Genomic DNA, 25,422 nt, shown 5'->3' on the forward strand with positions numbered 1-25,422 from the left:
ACTGCTTCAACCCGCTCTACCCGCCTCGATCTATCGCGAAGGCAGGAAAATAAAGGATAACGAACAGGTTGAGAGGATAAGGAAATATGGATTCGTGGAAATACGCGCACCGGTTGAATGGCAAATAGAAATTGTACGCTGAATACGGGTTGCCTGCGGAAATGTATTATTTTGGATCTGAGTGAACTGAAAGCTTCAATTTTGCAGATAAATTTTTGTGAAGAAAGAACATTAAACGTTAGGATGGTAAAATTTTTTAATATAAAGAAACATTGCTGTGTGTAAAAATTGTGAATTTCTAAGGTAATGGTAAATGGGATTGAAACACAGTTGCAATTTTTGAACGTTAAGGTTTCTCTAAGGAAATAAAGAAACGAGCATCTCGTAACTTTCGATTGAATAATTAAAAACAAATTTATACTTTCAAAAATAGTCAGACTTCGAAGTCACAAATCTACTGAGATACAGATTGTTTAATATCTACTGAAATTGCGAATATTTAACCTTAAGTAGAATCGCCTAAAAAATTTTGCAACGAAAAAATAAAATCCTTGAATTCTTAATCCTATCAAATTAGATAAAACCCAGAAAGAGATCGTAGAAAATTCGTAACTTTCTTATAATATAAGAAGCTCTCTATGTCACAACCTTCATGTCTGACCATTACCGGCTCGTACTACTTTTTCCCAAACGGTAATCCTCGGATCGTACAAATTACAAAATTATTCCTTCACGTGTGCAAGTAAATCTTGCATTATCCTTTATTCCAATCTCAAATATTAACAAATAGCAATCGTGATCACTGTCGTTATTTTAAACAAACGACGTTTCATTCTGTTTTTTCCTCCAGGATTAACTGTGACGAAAAAGTTTGCCCCACTTGGCTGAAAACACACACAGTTCTTATGTGGGTCAGATGTTGTGCATTTCAGTTATCAACTTGATAAGCGTTTAACTCCGTCGCAGCATTCGGTGAAACGTAATCAAGGCTAATTGTTCGAGAGTCCGGGGAACAGTGAGGAACAGTTCTAGTAAACAGCGGCATTTGTCAACAGGAACAGGACACGCTCGAGACAAGAACGTGACATTCTCAAAATTACCGATTGCAAACTCCATTTACCCCGAACAACTAATTTCGTAAATTAATTTCTGTATCAAGTTCCTTACAGTCTGCACTTCGATTAATAGTAAGATGCAATTTCTACGAAAACGTTAATACCCCGACAGTTTCGACATCTCCGATTGAGCGCCTGGATTTTTCAGATTAATCGAACACCGTACACATTCCCAATTTCACGAATTGTATTCGAAAGTTGAATATGTAAAAAAAAATCACAAATTATCAGACAAACGAAGTACATCTGATACTCGTGAAATTGATACACGAAAGAAACTATTATTACTAGGAATATCTGTTAATTAAATACAATAGAAGTGTTAATAAATACTCTTCTCCCAAAATCTTTAAAAAATATATCATCTGAACTCGCTGTATTGTACTCAACATTTACTAATTCAATAATCATTCACTCGAAATTATACATAAGAAAGTAAATAAATAAACTCACCCAAAGAAAGGTCGTACGGAACGGAAAATCGTCCTTGTAAGCACCCTCCAAGAAGAAACGAAAATAGACTCAGGATGCACCTGGGTAATCCTCCGATCGTTTCCCCCACATCGAATATAATTTACAATTTATATTATCCATATTCGTTTTCGCGAACCATTCCTCGTTTCATCGGCATTCTTTCATCCTGACACTCGTTCCACTCGCTCGTTCTCTCTCGCTCTCTCTCTCTCTCTCTCTTTCGCGCACATAACTAAGGACACACGCGATTACACTGACGAGAACTCCAGATTCACCAATTCATTAGCTAGCAGGCTCCCTCTGTGCTGAAAAACCTGCAGAGTTTCGCTTAATCAGGTCCAGTTTCGTCCCGTTCGACTTCCTGTTCTCGCCCGGTTAGGAGATCCGAGAAGTCGAGGTCAGACCCTCCAATTCCTCGAATAATTCCACTTAGTGCTCCGACAAATCCGGATAAAGAAGAAAGCCCGAAGCAACCTGCCGGGCTTCCTCGGCGCGCGCCTTGTCTTTCGGGTTCCTGAGATTATATCAATCCCCTCGTTTCACGGCGTCGAGCGTCGCGACGACCCCCAGGAGCCAGAGCGACGGTTCAACCGATGCTTCGCGACTCTCTCCCCTTTGGTTCCCATCGATATTCCCCCAGTTTCTTCGTGGAACTTCTCTTCCCACTTTCTCCCTTCCTATACACCTTCTTTTCTTTTCTTTCTTTTAAATAAGGAAGATGAAGAGGTCCTCACAGAGGTCTTTGAACAAAACCTTCTCCCTCTTTCTCTCTTTGTTTCTAGCTCTCTCTCTCTCTCTCTCTCTCTCTCTCGTATATATGATCAAGATCCTTCTCGATATCGTTCGTATTCGACGAAGAACTCGAGCAAGCAAGCTAAAAGGATCGTGTTTAATTCAGCTCGATGGATCTACGGTAACTTGGAACGTACGAAACATCTTCACGCGATCAACAATCAATAAAATCGTTGGCGAAAATCCTCTCTGAAATAGGGGAAAACAGACTCGTCTCTCCTAGGCTTGTCCCCTTTCAGCTGCTTCGAATTTTACTCGTCTTTTTTTTATTCTTCGTTTTCTCTGCGTTGTAAGAAATATTGGAAAATATGTTCGTCACCGCCCTCTGCGCGTCTACGACGCCGCTTCGAACGAGTTTTCGAATTTTCTCATAAGGCCATCGATTTGTGCTGTTATTTGCTGTCTTACGTGCCTCCGTTCGTCAATTCTCTAAACTCCGGCTCTAGATCTGCCGCTAAACGGTGCAATCTTCTGCTATTCGATATACAGCTCGAACAAGATTCCACGAAAAACGATAAGCACAGTCTTCGAAATCACACGACGACTCTCGATCGTTCCCCGGTTCGTCGGGATGTTCCGTCGATTCGCGTCGTAGGCCTGCACGCAGAACGTTCTTCGTAAAACCTCCCTCGAAACAACTTCTCAAATCCAATGGCGTGGTCTTTCTAGCGTCGACCGTCGCTGATCTCTCCGACGTGGAAAAGATCCGGGCAACAGTTTCGGACCTGTCGAAAAATCGATCGACTACTGCCAGCAGTAGCCAGCAATCGAAGCGAGTATACTCTTCTCGACAGGCTCACACGTACGATCCTCGAAAGGATCAACGAGCACACGATTTCGTCTCAGCGCGAGTCCTCCTCACACAGAAATCTCTTGTATCTGAACACGTTTCTTGGCGCTGCCGGGTGTGCCCGGTTGCCTGAGGATTCCTGGACAGGACAAGCCTACGCTGGGCGCCGGAGCCCTCGGAGGAGGTGGAGGCTCCGGTAGATTATCGTCGTCGTTGTCGTCGCTGCTGCTGTCTCCTTCGTCGTCGTCGTCGTCGTCGTCGTCGTCCATCCTGGCAGTAGTGGCGTCCACGCACGGCGACGGTGTACGGGTCCTCTGGACACACGGTGTCCTGCTGTACAACGGTGGCTCCAGTATCCTCTTCCCTCCGCCTGGCGGCGGTGAACATTGAAACTCCTGCAACTGTAACTCCAGCTCTTGAGCTAGTTTCGCCTTGTGCGGTGGCGGGCTCGACGACGGTGAATCCATCAGGTTCAACGTGGACAATCTCTGTTTCCCCGAGGACACCTCGATGCCTGAACAACCTGCTTCCAACAGTTCCTCCTTCTTCTTATCGCCGAACGCCGAGGACAAACCGCCGCCCGAGTTCGAGGCGTTTCTGTCTCTCTGATGATAGATCCCGGCGAATATCAAGATGTTCAACAACAGGAGAAACACACCGACGGCTATGGTGACTGTCAGAGCGGTGGTGTAGCTCTGATAGTGGCTCGAGGCTAGCTTTCTAAGCAGGTTGTTCGGTCCTGGGCTTAGATTCGGGTGTTGCAGTGTCCTCGAGGTGGTCGCAACGGTGGTCGCGACTGTCGCGTTCGGTGTACACTCCGTGGTCGATATCACGCTTGACACAGAGGACGGCTCGGTGGGCGAGGGCACCGGAAGCGGTGGCGCTGGCAGCGGAAGAGCCAGGGTCTGCGGACGAACCGCGCCTTCGTACAAGCCTGGACTATCGGCTAGGTGATGGTGACGCATGCTGATCTCGTAGCCGGGTCGATGCAGCTGCGGCAACAGATTCAGCCACAGGGACATCTTGTGGCCCCTGTAATGCGACCGCATTTCCGTGCTACGACCGGCCTCCAGGTACAGCTGATTTATTGAATCGTACGAATCCCAGAACGGCGGGCTGCTCGGAAGCCCGTCCGATCCTGATGTCAGCGAGCTGACGCCGTTTGGATCCCTGAAACACACCGTGTGCACCGGCATACGTTGTGCTCTGAACTGTGATCGACTTGCCCCCACGTGGGACCGCTATATATGGTAGGGATCGGGGTGTGTTTGATGGCCTGTTCGCCGGTTTTATTCCAGAGGCTGCCACGTTTAACCCATTCGAGACCAATCTCTGACTAAACGACAATCCCTGGGAGCCGATATTAGCGCTAGCTGTGAGAATTCGACAATTCCTGGCTAGTCGTATTTTCTTTATCATCAAACTAGTATCACGTTTTAACTTATTTTTCAAATACTGACTGATAACGTGATTTCGTGCGTCACCGGTTTCGAATGGGTTAAAACGATTTTGAGGCGGGTTTGAGTGAATTTGGAGCAGCAAAGATTTACGAAAACTAATCTTGAAATGTTAATGGGGCATAATTGAACGTCGACTTGATTTTCATATAACTCGATGCTAGAATAAAATTTTTCTTATACGATTCGTATCGTGGTAGAATCTCGACGGAACATTTTCAAAAGGAGGAACCAAACGAAAAGGGACAAGCGCATTGTTTAGATAAATAAATCAGCAAATTGCTGTTGGCAAGTGATCGTGCTGTGTTCTAAAAATCACTTTCGAGCGAAATCCTCGGCTACCGAGCACTTCCACAGGTCCGTTTAATTATTTCACGGGAACTGATAGCAGGTTTCGTTGTTCCATTTCTATAGTCAACGAAGAACGAGAAACTCGGACGGAAATTGCGTTTCGAAATTGAGTTCGCCGGACGAGTGGCTGTCTCCTAGCCTAGCAGGTGTCCCGCGATATCACGCGGATACCAACGCAATCGCATTATGTTTCCTATCTCGACTCGCAGCCTGGGATTTTCTTTTCGTTGAAAAATCACCGCTATCCGTACGTTGCTTATACGAGAATCGAAAGATCTACGACGCGACAGATGGGAAAGAAAAAGACGGGGAAACCATCGATTCTTCTGACCTGAAAATACCGGAAGGAATCTGGGACCAGGTGAATCCTTCGAGATGAACAATGTGCAGTCTCTGTGTTCAACTTGAATCGCGAATTCGTCGACTGAATCGAAGTTACGAGTAATTATGAAAGAAACTTTCCATTGAATTAGATTTGAAGCGAAAAGTGGTGTTCGACAGGAGTGAATCGATTTTTAAGGATCGTTAGAGTGTTTGCTGGAAGTCTTTTCGTAGGAAGTTCAACTTGGCTGGAAAATTTTTGGATTGTTAATCTGATTTCGTTCGTTTATTTTTATTTCGACGGAAAGGTGTGTTTTATTTAGCGAATGGAGATTACATCACAAAGAGACGGTGAAAGGTTGCAGATCATTTTTCTGCAAACGGAATGCGATAATTAAAAGTTAGCGTATGTATATGGAAAACACAATTTTCGCGGAAAGAATTTATTGCGATTCCGTATAAATTGATAGAGAAAATGTTGTACCTTCGTGAATGAATATGAAATAAAAATTAAATCTGATATTAATCAATCCGTACAGATTTATCATTCCACATTTCAGTTTTTTTTTTTTTTTTTTTATATTTCAGAAAGACAGTAAAAAATTGGTAATAAAGAGGCTTTAATGGCTTTTAACTGTGTACGATTTATTTTGCATATTTCGCGTGTTTTTAGAAACATATGCAGAAGTATGCATACTTCATATGCGTTTATTAAAATTCGATAAATTTTCTGTGTGAAAAATGTTGAAAAAATGCTTATACTTTATTGTTACTTAAATTATAATCATAATATTTCCATAATAAAGATTCCAGTATTATCGCATATTTTCAATATTCTAATAACTAGACTGCGAATTTTTATGCATTAATGGAAAATATGAGGAATGCACATAATAACTAAAAATACTTAAACAAACCCCTGTGGGAGGTGGTCTAATGAACTTTACTCAAATCAGGATGTCGTGCAAAGTAGTTTACTTCGGACTCTTTGGCGTCCGTCTATTACCGAAGCTAAGAACCGACTCTCGTCGAATGGCAAAGATATCGCTGGGTCTGGTGTTTGTCACTCGCCAAGAGGCGCAGGCCAAGCCATAAACCGTCCCAAAATGCCTACACCCCAAATACAGTACTCTATTTTTTCAATTATATTCATAACGATATAAATTTGCATAAAAATCCGTATTTCACTAATCACCCATCCCACATATTCATATCTTACATTTTCATATTTCCCAACATTTTAAATGCATAACCATCCACAGTCTGCCACCTAATTGCTTCCGTTACACCCTCAAATGATCCTCCGCATCGCTTTCTCAGCCAATTTCTCCGAAAAGCAACGTCGATCTCCGTCTCTCGCTGAAAGCCAATTATCCAAGGAAAATCATGAACACCTTCTGTTCCCTATCTAATTATACACCGTGCTCTGCTCCAATAATGATCATTCCGATTCCGGTAGCGGGCAACTTTGGCTAATATTCAATTCGGCAAAGCCGCGGGCACGTAACAAGAAACTAGGCGCCGTGTCATCGTAATTGTAAGTTCGGAACATCGAGAACCGTGCTACGTTTTCCCATTCGCTCTCCGTTATCCGAATTCCTCGACGATCGTGCCTCGATTCTACGATCGTCCTTTCCACTTCTCGCGGAATATCCCCTGACGACGTTCAAGTTCGCCGACTTTATACAGCGGAGAAAATTAACCAGGAACGATAGGTAGCAAGCTCCTCCAGTCTCTATCGAACGATCGGGAAAAGCGAGACGTTCGTAATACGAAAAGTTGTTGGAAATCGGCTCGTTGAAGTTTCGAAAGGTTCGGCGCAACGATGTTAATTAAGACGTTGATATTTTCTTAGCGGTATCGACGGGAATATCGCGTTAGAGTCACGCTATTCAGAACAGGTTTTGATTTCTCGCGCGACGACGAAGTTCGAAAGTAGACTTGGAAAGTTCTGCTCTTGCTGCTTCTGTTTCGCACTTTATCGAGAGCGGGGAAATATTTTAGCAATCGTACTGTTAGGATAAACACGAATTTCCACCGCCCCTTACACTATGGGTGGAAGGCCATCTTCACGCCGCGCGTCAGTTTTTCAAAAGTTGCCACTTCAGTTTATTGATTTTGGTTCAGAGTTGATCTTTGGAATAAAAGAGTTATTTTTGTGAACGAAATACTGAAATTTTTGAAGTCCCTGTTAATACTCCACCGTGAAATTAGGTTGAAAATGGACCGTAATTGGGAGGAACTTTGTTTTTCTTGGAGAACGAAATTAACGGTGATAATTTAATCTTGAACGACAGAAATGTGTAGCGATGTTATTCGAGTTTTTGACATTTTTTTTCTTCCTTCTGTAATTTTCTTACGTTTAAATTGAATAATATGTAAAAACAGGAGAAAATTCAATCGTTCCTTTTTTAAAACATTCATCGTTGACAAGGATCGTCAGTTATTTAATCAATGTCTTTTCTATTATTATATTTCACTGCTATTTGTTTAAACATTTCTTACTAAATTTCAGTTACAAATAACGATCACTTGAGTAAAAATAATCGAACGACCATATTCTGTCACCGATACACTTTCCACAGTCGCATTTCGAAGAATTCACTTTTCTTCGAATTTTCATGTGAAATTAAAGAACTTCTCCACGAGCGGGAAATAAAGCCTGTGATTTTACGCTTTTAAACGGGACAGAAATTTTATTCGAACTTCAAATTGCTCGGGATGATGCTCGAATGGGGTAAAATTGTATTTGCATGGAAATTGCCTTGTGCACTGGCCTGAGAGACTAATCATCTCAACTGTTAGTCCAATTAAACGCGTTAATCATGATTTGCGAGCGAGAAAAACTGGATTCGACGGCGAGACAGGGGAAATTCGATAGATCCCGAACAACGTTTCATCCGTTCGAATTTTATTACGACAAAGGGAAGAACGCTGACCCAACTATCAGGAAGTAAAAAACCGCCCTGTAATGCGCAAATAAAATCAGAGCAGTTATCTGCGAGCTTTATCAGGGCAATTTTCTTTAACGATAATTGCGCACCGTTTCACGAAGCCCTCAGAATGTTTTCTTACGACTCCGGCCGACGTTCAAGGAGCAGTTTTCATTTTACAATCGGGAACCTGCTTATAGTTAATTGCCCGGGAAATAACAAATAAAGCAATTAAGTCTGTAGTGAAGTACTATTTGGGCTGGTTGTAAAAATATTTATTAAAAAGTCTACTGTTAATTTTTTAAAATAGATCACAGAATTTAATAGTTGATAGTTTAGATAAATGGTGTAATTTAGGAGATTTTCCTTTAGGCAAATTAGTCTCCAGATTTAGGGTACTTGGCTATTTAAAAATTTGGAGAAAATAAGAGTTCCGTATAATTTCGAATAAAGATACTATTACACGATAATATTCCAAGTTAAGAACTAGGGTAATTCCGTATCTGGCGGATAATGTAGGAAATACTTGCCTGGTCCATCTCTCCCGAAATTACCCTAATTGTCAATCAGGGTTAAATCGAATTTTCAGCACTTTTCAATGAAGCTCCCAACGATAAAATCTTTGAAAATACTCGCGCTCAAAATTATACTCAAAAACCGAAAAAACTCGAAAACTTTCAGGATTGATTTCACCTCGAAACAATTTTTCTCCCAAAAAAAAATTCACCGAAACCAGAATTTCCAGTTTGCCCGCCGTTCCTTATCAGCGAAAGCTTACGTACCCCCGGAAGAAAACTCTGGGGGAATCTGCGCGCAAGACACCCGATACGTAAACATTTTCCATTATTCCCGAACAGAAAAGGTCGAGTCTGGTTGATGTCGCGTTTGGAACGACCATCTCTACCGACTACTCCCCGACGAATCCAATCTCAAAACGGAAAGTCGATCTTCGACTGTAATTCCGGATGTCCGGAGCAACGAGTAATCCAAGTAAAAAGCAGCACAGGACTCGCATAGAGGAGGAGGAGAAACGAGAGAGAGATAAACTCACCCGCGTCTCACGAAGTTCGCCAAGTAGTGGACCATCAGTTTGGACAGGTTCTCATCGGCCAGAGTGTAGTTGGTCTGAGTGAGGAAAACGGACGCGACCTCGCCGCGAAGAAGAGGTATCCCTAGGAGAAAGGGCACCTCTTCGCCCCTCTGGCTCGGCCGATCGCCCAGCTGGAAATGCAGGAAGTAACCACGTCCCCCGGAGGCAGAGTGTAGCAATGCCAATCGTAGAAGAGGAGCCGCGACTTGGCCGTCGCCGAGCAAAGACAACAGACCCTCGCAGATAGCCGAAGGACTCTGCTCGCCCCTCTCCCAGTCCGTGTATTCGTTCCGAAGGGTCGAGTAGATCTCGTGAAGATGGTAACGATAGGTGTTTCGCACGTAAGTACGGAGAATACGATCCCTCCTGGTCTCGTTCAGGCCGTTCTACAATCATATCGAATGGATTATACGAGGTGGAGAAAGGAAGGGATTCTCCAAGGGGTTCTCGTAAAATTTTCGCGTCGTTCGCTCGTAAAGTTTCACCTTCGGGGCTTTTTCATTCTCTTTTTTTTTTGTTTGCTTTTGTTTTCGGTTGGTGAGTGCAGTGTTGGGGACAATTGTGAGGGTTTAACGGTAAGAATTATTCGGAGGACAACTTCCTCTCTGGGTTTCTTGTTAATTGGTGAATTTTGTGGATTCTTTTAATTCTTTGCACTCGAAGGCCCTTTTTTCTATAAGAAGGTACCAGAAATTAACGACATTTTTTGAAAGTATACATATATTAAGGAATACAACTATTCTACTTGAATATATAGGTAATGTATTTTTGTTAGAAGTTGGTTCTTTCGATCTATCCCACTGCTGAGATGTCTAAGATACAGTGAACAATTTATGGAGGTCCATAGACTTGCTGTCCTGGAAAATATCAGCTTCAGGGTTGCCTCCGTTAATTATTTACCAAATGGTAAATATGATCGCTTCTGTATCGTTGCACTTAGAAAAAATGAAGTCGTAGGAAGATAAATCTCATACCATTCAACCAAACACAAATTGCCCGATTTGGTTGCCATAAAAGCGTTTCGAGAAAACGACAGACCTAAATTATCTCAAAGTTGGTCGGAAATTCCGTGACCTATCTCGATTTACGCACTCAAGACAGCATCGGTGAAGATGCTTCGCCAGAAATTACCGCACGTTAATATTCCAGTTAGACGGAATCTGCGTTTCGCGTAATAACCGCACGTGTATGCAAATGAACAATTCAAGCGGCACCACGAAACGTCCGATCGTTATCAAATTGTCAAGGAGCCACGGAAATACGCTTTAGCAAGGTGTTCGCCGACCGTGACCGTCGGATTGCCGATAATGTCCGGCATGAGTCGGTGGCCATGTTTTGCAACCGTGCGCCCGCTAATTAGTAATTTATCGGGTTCGTGTCAATTATCAACGTGCACCGGACGTTCGCGTCTCGTTAAACCCCCCGCAGCCTCGATTAAAAATAATTTAGCGCAATTTCAACAGTCCGACCGCGGAACCGTTCGTTCGGACTAATTTCTTCGCAATTTCCCATTAATATGCAGATTTCATTTCGAAGCGCGAAAAACACCGATGAAGTTCCACGAAACGAAAGGGGAAAAAAGAGAGGCATTAACAGAGATGATAACGCGTGAAATGGGACATTTATTAACAATGCAAATACTCGAAGATTCTGTATTTATTTCTCGCGAGTAAATGTTGAGAAAACTTTTTTTTAATTTGACCTGTTAACTGTGAAAGACGAGTTAACTCGTCATTTTAAACACAATAGTCCATTTATTGTGAATTTTTCATTGTTTCTCAGTTCACGTTAATTCACAAAATTTTTAATTAATTCAAAGTGATTAATTATCATTTTTATTTGTATTCTGTTCTAAACTAAAGATTGAAAATTTCTGCTTGAGAAGCGAACACGTTAATTAGGTCAATAACCTCGACATCGTAAATGCAGTGGTAACATTTGAAAGATTAAAAAAGATTCCCTTTGTGTACAGTTTAATGGCAAAAGAGTATTACACGTTTCCTACTGTTTTACGAAACACCATGTATATGTCATACTACGAGATACAGAATCAGAATAAAAATTCTTATTAAAGTTCTGAACTTCCATACCATCTATCTGACTGTGAATCAAATCAAAAGCCGGATACCTAGGATTTTGTAGCTTCGGTAAAGGATGTACGAGCTATAAAACGCATTATCATGTTCCCTTGCAACTTGCCCATTCCGCGTGTATTACCCAACCGCAACCGCAATGGAAGAAACCACAAACGTTCTGGGGCAGGAACACATCGACCCCACGCGTCGAGCATGCTCATCAAACTGAATAAGCTATAACGAACGGATAAGAAAATGTCGCTGGACCCGTTGAATACGTAAAATGTATAGTCGGTGGAAGAAATACAGCGCGGTCGTAAATTCAAGCATTAAATAGCGGCACCGATTGATGTATGTATTTGCGAGGGAACATCCCCAACTGATAATCACCGATATTGATGAAACTTCGGTACATGGTAGCACTGAAAAAAATATTTCACGCGTATTTTTTTTTTAGGGGAAATCGTCCACGTCGAAGGAGTGAAAATCGCCGTTAGATACGAGGGTAATGAATTATTTATTATTCTTTTAAATCGTTGGTGAGAAATACCACATTCGTCAATTTACACTGTTCAGCTGTCTCTGATAATTTTTCAAATATTGAACTAAATATTTACTATCTCTAACTTTGAAGGCGACTTTCATCCCTTCACCGTGGACGATCTCTGATCTAAGAAACTAGGTGTCGACTATTTTTTGGGAAAGTTAAATCCAACGACGAAAATCTCCATATTTACTATCTCTAACTTTGAAGGTGATTTTCACCCCTTCACAGTGGACGATCTCTGATCTAAGAAACTAGGTGTCGACTATTTTTTGGGAAAGTTAAATCCAACGACGAAAATCTCCATATTTACTATCTCTAACTTTGAAGGTGATTTTCACCCCTTCACAGTGGACAATCTCTGATATAAAAAAATAAGTGTCGACTATTTTTTGGGGAAGTTAAATCCAAGCTTACCTGTAGATCCTCGTCGGTGAGACTGACCCAGGCTTCCTCCGACGTGAGTCCAAGCAGCAGGTCTCGATCGCCGAAACTAGCGAACTCGGTACCAGGACCAGGCACAAGGGGCATCAGTCCCGAGGATGAGGCGGTGGGCTGGAAATTCTTGACAACAGAAAGAGAGGAAGGCCGCGTTCAACGGACCCGTGGAACCGTGATAAATCGATCACGAGGCTCTGTGCAATTAAGTCGAGGCTCGCGAAAAAGGAAGTTGTGGCAACTATCGATTTTCAGACCGTGGGGCTTGCCCGGGACGTCGTAGGTAATTGCAATTACACCGTATACTTTATGGCTTTTAATTAAAAGTTCACCGACGAACAATCTTGCCCGCCGATACTCTCGATCGATTTTCGTAAAAGGGACAAAATAAAAAGGAGAAGAGTTGTGTGAGAAGAGAGAGAAGAGAAGAGAGGAGGAGGAGGATCGAGTGACGCGGAAGCGTTCGATTAACGGCAGAGCCGCGACGCGGAGCCAGGATTTAATACCACGGCTTCCACGGCTCGACATCTGTCAGTCGGTTGTCGGTTCAATTAGCAAACTCATCGCTTACCCGTCGCCTCGTCCAGCATTTCGCGCGGTCGAAACACCCGACGAAGCGCACGCGCCTCTATTTTCGCCACGAATTTTTCGCCCCGCTGATGCTTGCTTAATGAGTTCGCGTAGTTCGGTCCGAAGGTGGTCCGGGGATAATTTGAATTTCGAACGCGTTTCGTGGAGCGGCGTGTTCGAGAATAGTGTACTCCGGAGAGCAACCGAGAGGGAAGTTTTTGAAGAATTGTTCCAACTTCGGGTGAATTAGAATATCCGATTTTTAGCGCGGATAAGTGAAACGGGAGTTCGCTTAACGAGTTGATTTATTTTACGTAACAATAATGAAAGATACTTTGAACGGTGGTAATAATTAAGTAAAATTTTCCTCTACAGATAATGATCGATAATACAGAAACACGATTTCCTCGAAATCTGATAATGTATATTCTATTTCACTGAAAACGAGCAAAATGAAGTAAAATCTTACACAATTACGCGTTCGATGTTAATACCAAGGTAAAGAAAATTTCCTGGTATATTACCTTTTCACGATAGAAAAATGAAGAAGGAGAAAAAGCGAAAGAAAGTACGGGGATAAAGGAGGAAGGGTTAAGAACGTCTGGTACCTGATTGATCGGCGGAGGCATGACCGTTCCATCAACGAAAGGAGCAAATCCAGAAGTAAATCTCGGCGGATCCAACTTCACAGCGAGGAGCTCTTCCAGGCTCCGTAAACGAAGGCACGGTGCGATATCGTCAGCCTCAACGTCACCCTGACATCCGGTCTGCTCGGTGACGCGACGTTTCACCATTAATGGATCACGCTGTATAGCCCAGGGTGACAGGGCAGACCCACCGAGTAAAACCACTCTCTCGACCAGCTCTGCAATACAAAAATCGTCGAATTGTGAAGCGAGATGCCATTCCTAGGAGAAGATATTAATTTGAATTCCTCAAACAATTTAACAATTTTTTAAATACCACAATGTTATTTATCAACAAAATATACGAAAACTTAGCACATTTTTAAATTTTATTAAATACTCTATGAAAATCTCGTGGTATTTATTTTTTTTTAATATAAACCGTAAATAAATTTGAACGCTGGTTAATCCGCCAATGGTAACCACGTTATATCGTGTCGTCAATTTTTCTCTTCATTCACGAGATATTGAGATACGTGCACGATCCGTTTCTTCATCAAACTTCGTATCTCACTATTCACAAGAATATTATATTTTTTTCGAAACCCTAAATTCTTAAAATAATATTCGAAAAAATTTCACTGCCTACTAAAGTCTACACGGTCGCTGCCACCTAAAATCGATAACACACTGGACAATACATTCTCGACCACCTACGCTGCGTCGGTGGCAGCGACCCTGTCGAACCAACAAGATCACACTCAAATGCACCATAAGTAATCGTAAAAATCCACGTAACTCTACTCAAGATCCAAAAAAAATTCCCTACATCCAACATCAAAAATATTTACCAAACTCCTCGAATCTCCCAAAAAGAACTCCCTTCTTCCACCCTCGCGGGCAAAACAGAAAATTTCCAGCGAGCAGAAATTCACCAGGGAAGATATCCAACTTTTCCAACGTCGCAAGAATATTCGACTCGTCGTCTCGCAAGCGGGAGAACGCTCGCGGCCAAGAGGGCGGGAGCATTAGGGGCGAATCCGAGCAGCAGGGAAGGGCGAGAGGGTAAAACGCATTGTGGAAGGGCATTAAGGACGACGCGAGGTGGGTTCGTTAGCGGAATGGAGGTGCAATCTAGAAACGTTGGTATGAGCCACGACCCCTCCTTCACCCCCTCGAGCTCTCCCCTCTGTTACCCTAACTCTCTCCCTCTCTTTCTCTGTCGCAAGGAAGGCTACACACTCGAGGAAGCTTGTTAAGGTCTCTAGTGGCCGTCGACAACGGAGACGATGATGACACCGTCGTCCTCGAGGGATATCCTCCTCTCGACTATGACTGTACGGCGCGTAGGTGTCCTGACACCTTCGAGTTCGCCGCGACGAAACACGAAACGGGCGAACTGGAATCGCGGGAATGGAGGATTTCTATTGGAACGAACGCATTAGCGTGATATCTGGGGTTCTGTGGCGTTTCGTCCTTTTCGAAACGATATACCCTTTTCGAGCGCTCGCTTCCCCGAGGTAATTTGATAATGGAGTTATCTAGTTTTGGGGAGTCACGAGTCGAATGGACGGGTCCTGTAAACAGGTTGTGGAAACGAAGGAATTGGAAGGTGGGTTTGATAAAGCGGGAATTGAGGGCAAATTGAAATTGTGCATTGGTGATTATTGTTGTGACCGATACTTGGCGGGACACCATGTACGTATATTAAGTTACAGGAGTTTGTAAGTACTTTAGAGTGAGACTAATTTAACTGTATTTTGTTTTTTCAAGACTGAGTTATAGACATTGTTTAGTTTGTCAGAACCATGGGGACCAATTTTTGTTAAGACCTTAACTTATAATTTTGTTCTGACTATCAATCTGTTTCAGTACTGTATCAGGTTACAAAAGCTGATTTGTTACAGATTAGTTACATTTAGTAATCCTCTGTCTTAGAAATTGAAACGAAAGTTAGGATTTCTGCCACGAGTCGAACACTTTGTTATAGATTAAGGGGTTAGGCAATAAAAATTACAAAATTTAATCGTTTGAATTACGTTTGAGTACAATGTTGTTTTATGTATGATCGTTGATGTTTTTCTATTTTGCAGTAAAGTTACAACGTAGGACTTGAGTCGGTTTAACTTCAGGATACAGAACTACGAAACCATTCTGAATTCGACTGAATACACATATAATACATATTTGTTTGCGAAGGTGAATGGAAAAGACTGTTTCATACCTATAAAACCAGAGTAACAAACACTATATTAAACAAAAAGAAAATAAAACACCGTTGAACAGTGTTTGTTAACTTTGTTCTACCGTGACGAAATAACAGCGAAACGATTTTTGTTCTATTGTTTTTACACACAGAACTATGCATTCTTTCCTTTTAAGAGAAAACGTTGTTTCATTTAAATAAATTCTGCTCTCGAAAAAATCAAAGAAAAAAGAATCCTTTTTCTAAATTGAAGTTTCTACACTATCCCGGCGAATTTCCATCAGAGACCAAGCAAATAAAGGTATTTGTCTAACTGAAAACTGTCAAAAGTACTATACGATTCAATTCCGTCTGATTTTTTCGAAATAAATATTGAAGTTCGTTGGAAAAACAATCGCCGAATTCACGTGTACACGTGATATTGTGCAATAAAATTAGAAAACGTGGTGAAGAGGGTTTTTCTTACCTTTTGCTATGGGCGAGACGGCTAAAAAATTGGCGAGCGCGGCTCCTGTTCCGTGACCAAAGAGCGACAGTCGATCGGGGTTGCCGCCAAAAGCGCCGAGATTCTCGTGCAACCAATGAAGACCCGCCACTAGATCCATCAAGCCGTAATTTCCTTGCGTGCTACCCTTTGGACTGGTTTTAAGAAAGCCTACGGAGCAATTCGAACGAATTAGTACGCGCCACTCGCAATCACGATCGTTTGTTCGAGGAATCGTTAAATCTCCTGTTCGCCTCTTAAAATACGAAATTTACGTGCACCTTTAAGGAAGGTCGGAAAGATCTATCTAACCGATGTTGAATTTGCAAAATTTATGCACCTTTCTCTTGGAAACCGTTATAGACACCTTCTACATATTTTTTGGCCCTTTTTATGCACATTTGTACGTGGGAATTTTTAAATATTTTTCTGGGAACCAAAAGTATAATATTTTGAAAAATACTTTTATTTCTCAAAGTTTGTGTAAGAAAATGTTGACAGTAATGAGTGAAGCGAAGTGATTAAAATTTGATTTCAATATCTTTCACGATTTTTTAGAAAAAACGTACACAAACTTTCGAGAAATTAGGATTAAAACAAAAACAAATACTGACACCTTTTTCAAAAAATTTCGTAAAATCACACCTAGCTTTTTTCAGTAAAAGAATTTTTTTAATTCCTTAGTTATTTTTAGTCGTACCCTCCTCATTAAGTTTACCTAAAATATCAGGGTAAATATTTCGCTCGTAAAAGTTTGCATTCACAAACTGTACATTCCGAAAAATTTCCGAAATAAAATATCGAATTCACTTTACAAATTCCGGCGAATAAATCAACAGAACACGATCGTTTCAACAGTCACAATTCACCCGAAAACCTGTCGCGAACCCTTAAATCATTTCGAATTTTCGCCGGTTCGAGGTAAACGTTTCGAAAATTTCTCGAGACTCATCTTCGAGCGGCAACGAAGTGGCGTAAACTTTGGCGGGCGTTATTTTCAGCGAACATTCACCAGCTGGTTAAATAAATTCTCGCGGTTTCGGTGGAGGCCGCGAAGTCGCCTCGCAGTTTCCCCTGAAAATGCAACAAAGAGCGAGGGCGGCGGTGGACGTTTTAATTCGAGTCACAGGATGCCGGAGAGACGGTTAATCCTGGCTCCCGTTGAATACCAAGTTTCTTATTGCGGGCATAAAGCGATCCTTTATGCTTTTTCCTCCCGCGAACACACCGACGTTTTACGGGAACCTTTGAAAATAAAGTCACGCGGCTTCGTCGCGAGTTACTATTGCTCTAGGAATTGCTACGACGCCCGGTAGTTACCGCCTCGCTGACTTCTCGAAGCTTCGCCTTTTTGCAACGAGATACGATGTTTTTATGTATGAGAGCATCGATCGATCGTAATAAGAGTGTAAATGAGAGTGCTGGGACATTTTAGAAGAGATGCGAGTAGTTTTTTTTTTTTATTCTGAAAGTGGTACACGTTTAATTTTGAGAAATCGAAGAAGATTCTGGTATAAAAAAAAAGAACACGTGTTCCCTATTTCAATCCATAATTCACACACAAATTTATATAAAAATTTACCAAGAGAAATTACCAAAAGAAAATGAAATTTTTTAACATATTACTTAAATAACTGATATTTTTTTAAGTCTTCGTGTGATTGAATCTTCCATTCCAAGTACACAATTTAAGAAAATAGGTCATTTTAATATTATTATGTTTCCCAATTAATTATTAATGATTCGCTGATTTATTCTCGTGGCATAAATAACGATAAATGTTAATAAGGCAAGCACGAAAGCTATTCAAGCCAAAAGTGTCATCAATCGTAATACATAACAATTTTTTTACAATTGTTGCAGTAAAAATGTGAAATATAGATTTCTAAATATAAATTACAATATTTCAAAAGAGGAAATTCCATTCTTTTGTTCGTTCTCATTACTACTTTCCAGTTACGGTAATTCTTGTCTGCGGTCTGACCATAGCCTGGTATTACTACTTAAAGTAGAAAGAGTGAAACACGCGCCAGTTAATCCATTTACACTCCACGCTTTAATATAAATTTGAAAACCAGTCTAATCTTAAATTAACGTATTGATAATTATTATTACGAAGACCTCCCCGGATGATAATTAAATTAATTAACAATATGGTAATATTATTCCACATTATACACCACACCGTATTAAACGTTAATTTAATTCACCTGGATAATAGAAGAGAGACAATTTTGATTAGGTATTATTATAATTTCTCCGAATTATTAATGAATACGGAGAATCTCGAAATGTGTAATTTAGTAAAAGCCATCCGTACTCATTCCACCCTTCGTCGATCAATTATATGGTAGAATGAAAATGAGAAAGTTGAAAAAATTGTAACTTTTATCAAACCGAATTACAATGTTGCATTGAATTAAATAATAACTAAAATACATATATTTATCTACCAAAAAGTACTTAACGATACTACATTTTGAATAAAAAATTGCTTATTTTTAACATTTGTCTATTTAAAGAAAACTGCAAATTATCGATCTTTCACAAAACACAAGATATCGAATTTTTTGACGATAAACGAAGCGTTTAAGGTTTTCATTTTTCGTTCTTCCCTATTGTTAGTGTTACCTTCCATGTTCCTGTACGACGAAAACAGAAACCTTTATCGAGCAAATAGTGTGCAATCTGATATAACGAATTTACTGCAACACGATTGTCTCTGTACCTCCATGAAAATGAATTCCAACCCTCCCTATACTCCCTCTTGTCCACGTATTCTCCACTTCCTTCCGGTTAAATCTAGGATTACCGTGATTGCATTACACAAGGCTCATTGCGTTTAACAAGGACGGGTCTTATTTTACACAGAAGTTCGAGGTGTCAGATGAATCGTACAGCGTGTCAAAGAAATAGTTAAGTTTTAAGTTTTATCGTCAATTTAACCAATTCCTCGTTCTTGTACTTCTTTAAAATACAAGAAATTCCAAGTTGAAGAAATTACATCGTCACTTTATTGTAATTCTTCAAGACGCTAGATTTTATTTCATTTTTTTTAATCGAAGCTGCGTCCATTTTATCGCCACGGCACTTTTACAACCTAGTTATTTCACGTACGAGGAAGTTCGAAATTCTAATTAGAACTTGGAAGACAGAGTTGTCTCCTAATTCTCAGCGGCAATTAACGCGTCACAAACTCACAAAAACACTCAGAACCAGACCAGAATTTAGTGTTATGAGCTGGCACTCACATTAGACCCCGCATTAAGGACACGTGCAACATACTCGTGTTGCAGTAAACTCGTGCAAACTGTACAGCACACGTGAAATTCGAGGAATTCTCGAAAAATTGCTCGTTAACCTCCTTCAACTTCCACCTGAATAACTAAGACGAATTAATACCGTCGGAAGAATCTGAAATCGAAATTCGTAACGTTGAAACTTCAAATTCAACAATTCTCTTATTCATCAAAACTGACAGAAATTTAACTAAACACGTTGCGACCATTGAAAGTATCAAAAATCTGTAATTATTCTCAAATATTAGGTCATCCCATAAGTTCAGAGCGAAAGCGAAGAATGTTTTAATGAAAATCCAAAGAAATTCTATAGTGACCACACGATCATCTTACAAAAATAAAAGGAGAAACAAATTGTGCAATGAGAAGGTGCTTACGTTTTCTTTATCAAATTTGAAGGTTCGTTGGAAACACTGATCTAAATTATAAAATTCGACACGAACTTATGGGATAACTTAATACAATTCTTACACATTGAAATTCATTTCTCTTAAAAATCGCATACATCAGGAATTTGCATATATTGTTCAGAGTATTGAAAAAGAAAAGATATTAAAATGTCTTATTTATTAAGCAAACTTCATTTTTTCTCAGAGTAGCTCGAAAGACAGATTTGTGCAACCCTAATTTCTAAGTGTCCCAATTTTTTTATCAAGCAGTGTGCAAAAAATACGAAAAATTATCAATAGTAAAAAAGAAAATAAAAGCAACAGATAAACAAACAGAATGCGTTCTCCAGACCCGTCTTAAAGGAGAATTCTCTTTCAAAATGCAACGTAGCCGTGTCACGAGTCGAACGCAATAAGCCGATACCCTCTTTGCATATAATGCAAATACCACGAAATACTAGAACGCCAGTGGCCTAAGTGCAATTAGGAGCATAGCAGAGAAACAGTGTATGATTACTTCTAGTATTTACCCTAACGACGTTACATCACGCTGCCTCGGTAATTACTTAAAGCTTATCGCTCGTTTCATTAAATTCGACCCGAGACCAAAGCCGCCGCGCCGAGTCTGTTCAAGGTTATTCACAGAGAGCAATCAGAAACTTCGGAGCAGCAACTGCACGGAGGATATTGCTCCACGTACTTCGCGGTCGAATCCCGAATTGCTGACATGAGAACTTTTCAATTAAAATGCAAATTTTCACCTCGTCGCGACTCGCCCTACGATCATTTCCCCGTTTTCGCGATCAACTCGCCGACATGTTTGATTGATTGGTTTAAACCAGTAAGAGGAATATTCTTCGATGATAGAAATTTTGTTATTTGCATGCATTTTAAAAGGACGAGTGGTCTCGAGAAGGTTTAACGAGTTTCACTTGTTTTTTTATTTATTTTGTAGGAAATCAATTTTATACTTTGCTTTCGTTCAAGATTTTTGCTCGAATGTGTTACATTTTTAATAAACTGTGCAATTGTAAATATCGACGATTGGTAATTGATAGTGACATAACAGAGAAAATGTGAGTTTTTATTCTTTTTGTATAAATTGACTTCATGCAGTTGCATTATTTTTATCACGCAAAATGGCACTTTTCATACTGAGAGTTTCACACCTTTCGCTGTATGATTAAAATTCTTTTAATTATGCCGCTATCAATGCTAAGCAGCGACATAGTCAAAACTCAAAGACCGGCTTAATGAAGTTTTTCAACGTGGAAAAGTTTTTCCTAATTTCGTAATTTTGGACACTAAAAGCCTGTTTCCAACTGAACCATAGTAGACTGAAATATGAATATTTCGTAAAAATATGGTTTTTTTAAGCGTAGCATGTACTTGGAAAAAATTTAAATTAAACACGAGAAAACTCAATTTTATTCTACTTTGTATACAAAAGTGCTAGATATAAAGAAAAAATTTCTCTTCGTTACTGACTTCTTTTTATCGTTTTACCAACCATTCACACCAGATTATCCAAAGCTATTCAACTAAGATCACTTCTCTTACGCTGAATCGAACGCAGAATCCTGGACGTATCGATTGATTTTCGTGAATTCGTGGGATTCAGTGATTCAACGCCTCCTGCACGATTGTATACGATTTTATCAGTCATGTCCCAAAGTTCAATACTAGCGGGAACCGACGTGACAAGAAAACGAGATTTCACCATCGGGGTTTTGCCCAACCGATTGTTCGAATTCGCCTTTCAGCAAGAACAAGTTCTCGTCAAGATTTACTGGCTGGCTGTGATTTACGATTTAACTACACAATCAATTCAAATAGTTCATTTCAACTGCAATGGCTCCGTCTCTCCCGCAACTTCGATATTCTTGCATAGAATGGCCAATTCGGGATACTTCGACAATTATTCCATTTTCGGAACAATTCATCTAATTAAACGAACTGAAACTCTTTCACAGGGTATTGCTCGCACGAAGAAACTGTTATTCGGTAGATTTGAAATTTTTAATTTGGATGAAGGATGAAATTTTTTGGTGAAATACAAAACTTACAATTCTCGATCTAAGTTGTGTTTATTATAAGCAGAGTAATACAAGTTAATGACTATTGTATTATATACCAAATTAACACTAGGAAACTGAAGCTATTGAAAGGTTTAATTTCAAATTTCCCTAAGCTTCGAATCAAAATAAATTTTTAAAAAATATATCAAATTCGTTTGTTTACAATCATTAAATACAATCACTTTCTGACACAAAGACAGATTATTTAAGGCCAATAAAAATATTTTATTAAAAAAATTAAAAATTTGTGGACGTTTCTTAACCCTTTCTTGAGTTAATCGATGAATATTTTTATCAATATTCTATATTTACAATTCTCCAGTTTTTTCGTACTTTTCTTCCTCTGAAGCATACTATCTCCTTCTAAAATCTAGTTCACAATGCGAAGTATCCGATGAAAAATGAATTACAACAATTACGACAAGAAACAGCGCGGGACACGTGTAACTGAAAATTTCACCACCCTCGTAACCGAAAGAAGGGTGGAAAACAGGTCAGAAAAGAAACAGGAAGAAATGGAATCGAGCGGGAACGGCATATCGGATAGCGCCGTGGGCGCATTGTTTCGCTTCAACGACAAACGAAACGTACAGGGACGACGCTTCTATTCTAACAAAGGAAAGCGACGAAACAAGTCCAAGAGTCGAGAGTTGCAGTTGACAGCGTGCACCAAGAGTTCGGGAAATTATATTTTAGTTCTCCTCTAACTTCGCATTACTCGTCCCAACCGATCAATACTACTTGATCGTTAATTGCATCGTTCGAGACGAACGTACCGATGATACTAATAAGAAGACTACACAGTTGGAAATTACTTTTTCGAAATTAGAAATAGCGAAGAAAATTTTGGAAGAAAAGGCACAAGAAGTGACGATGTTGTGTGAAAATTGACGTAAGTGGTAAATTAGAGGTAATGACAAGGGTAGCACAAATAATTACACAATGAAGACGAATTTGCGAAGTTTAATTTAGCTCTAACCCTTCGCGGTCCGAATAGTCCAATTAGTCCGCACTAATTTGACTACTGTCGAGCGGTACCGTGTAGTTTCCCTTTATTTCAATATTTCAGCGTAATGTTAATTATAAAATATTAAATTTCAGTGTTAATATTAATGCATTAAAAAATAGTTTACTATCGGTTATAATTTAAAATACATCATTGTGTATGATATCAGAAACATCAAATAAAATATTAAATTTAACGAAAATATTAATGTATGAAAAAATGGTTTACTATTGTTTACAATTTATACTTTATCATTGTGTATATCTGAAGGCAAAAATTCGAGTCAGACTCGACACAGAACTTCAAAGGGTTAAGATACATATTAAGGAAGAAGTTCAGAATGATATTTCACAAACTTACACCCCAATGTCCAACATCTTCACAGGCAAAAACCTGCACAAAAAGCGTCAAATATCCGACACACGAGTCGCACAAAAGAGGACCGCATAATACAAAAAAAAAAAACACTAACATCTCCCATAGAAATCCGCGACAGAGTAATTCCTCGTTGGGAAAATCAGCGACGCTCTGTCTTTCTTTACCACCAAAAATGGAAGGACGCAGTTTCAAAGCGAACGAAGATGCTGATATTTTCCATACGTTTCTCAGCTCCCTTTTATCTAGCCGTTCCACGTGAAATGCACACGTGAGAACACGCAAAAATTGCAAATTCCTGCCTGTGATCGCCGTGGGCACGTTACCGAATAGAGAGATAGTCTCGCGTACTGTGCACGTGCACACTGCGCCAAAACGAAACAACTGCGTATTGTAGAACGGAGAACGGGCTGGCCTGAATGGAGGGACAACGCTGAACGTTGCCGCTCGATTTACCCTGAATTTATAGCGCGCCTATCTGCGCCGCGTTAATGCCCGCTATCGCGCCACCGCGATAGGTCAATTACGTTCGACAACCCGCGAAGAAGCAACAACGAGTGGGACTCTCTCTCTCTTTCCTTTTGTTTCGACTCTCCCCCATTTTTCTTTTCTTTCACTGCACACTCTCTATGTCGAGCCTATTAACACAGTGACGGCCAGTAAAAGTGGAGCGCACAGTCGTATAAGCTTTTCGCGGGTTCGTTCTGTTCGGTTTGTTACGGAGCAGCGGTGCTCTGCGAGAGTATTTTTCTCTGCCAATGATAATACCGCTGTTCCCGTTGTAAATTAATAGTGGAAAAGAGCGAATTGATTGGGGAATACGGTGGTTTGTAGTTTTGTAACTTTTTTTTAACTTGGAATAAATCTTGGCGGATGGTGGGTCAAATATGACCCAATACTAGAATCTTTTTGGTACGCAAGAGAAACCATATTTTATTAAACCAAAAGTATATTATAATTAAAATGACAAAGATATTTATAATATAAGCAGAGAAAGGTCGTGACCGTGTCGAATGTCGGTTGAAACAAGAGATATCTAAAAGCCGGGTCAAAAGTGACCCGAAGGTTAAAATAGAAAATAATTTTTTAACTCTTTATAACTCGATTTTTCTTCGTTCACGAGAAGAGAACTATTTCTTGAAAGTATTCTATTGTCACGTTGACAGTGTATTCGAAGATAGGGACAGAGAGAAAAAATAGAATTGAACTTCTTATAGAAATAGAGATAAAATATATTGTGAAACTTCTTACGCCTAGTGGAGGCTCAGAAGTTTCCAGCTCGACTACTTGACGAACTATGAAAAAAAAAACGTGATTACTTGTGATTGTTTTATTTATGTGTGGGATTTTTACGTTTCGTTCATTTATTTATGCAAATTTCACAGAAGCGTATGTTAGTTTCTCTATGGTATGCTAATTTGCATACTAAGTTGCACGTGTTCCCTGACTTCGTAATACCAGTTTGATACGAGTAAACGATGGATTCTTAGATGTGGTACAAGTATAGGTAAAAAAAAATATCGAATTTTAACGACATAGTGGTACTTTGTAGGAAAACACTTAAATTTTGTTAGACAAATTGATAGTTTGCTCACGTAAGAAAAAAAAATATCGCATACATTATGCTGGTTCTGACCGTAAAAGGTACGTCGACTCAATCTATACACGGAATTTCATTAAGAACGGTTCATTCGTGTTGGAATTTTTTGGGACACGCCAGTTCGAGGAAACCAGTTTTCGGAGTAACGGCTTTGAAGACTTTACGTATGCATGAATTCAATAACCTGAGCGTGGGCTACCTTTAAATGTTCGTATCGAAGACAAATGTGTTTACGAATTTCAATATACAACTTCTGGGAACATTTTTTTCAACACATCAGTCTCTAAGGAAATGTAAGAGAAAACAGTCCTTTCTGTTAAAGTTCTAAATTGAAAAACTACTTCAATGAAGAATGTTTTATAATGCTTTAGTGGTAAAGATGCTGGATTTTTCAAGGAATAAAACGTAG

General features: G+C 40.0%; 1 protein-coding gene across 1 annotated transcript in view; it reads right to left on the bottom strand.

Annotated features, from left to right (window-relative positions):
* Positions 1–3,239: 3,239 nt before the first annotated feature.
* Positions 3,240–25,422, bottom strand: part of LOC108578476 (neuroligin-1-like) — a 58,951-nt gene continuing 36,768 nt past the window's right edge. The window contains exons 3-7 of the mRNA XM_017941827.1: positions 16,249–16,437; positions 13,559–13,815; positions 12,360–12,506; positions 9,285–9,709; positions 3,240–4,341 (exon numbers count right to left, since the gene is read on the bottom strand). Of these exons, the coding sequence (XP_017797316.1) occupies positions 3,240–4,341; positions 9,285–9,709; positions 12,360–12,506; positions 13,559–13,815; positions 16,249–16,437 (2,120 nt within the window). The remainder of the gene's footprint in view (positions 4,342–9,284; positions 9,710–12,359; positions 12,507–13,558; positions 13,816–16,248; positions 16,438–25,422) is intronic.

The sequence above is a fragment of the Habropoda laboriosa genome, unplaced genomic scaffold, assembly GCF_001263275.1.
Source record: "Habropoda laboriosa isolate 0110345459 unplaced genomic scaffold, ASM126327v1 scaffold32, whole genome shotgun sequence".
In the NCBI taxonomy this organism is placed as follows: Eukaryota; Metazoa; Arthropoda; class Insecta; order Hymenoptera; family Apidae; genus Habropoda; species Habropoda laboriosa.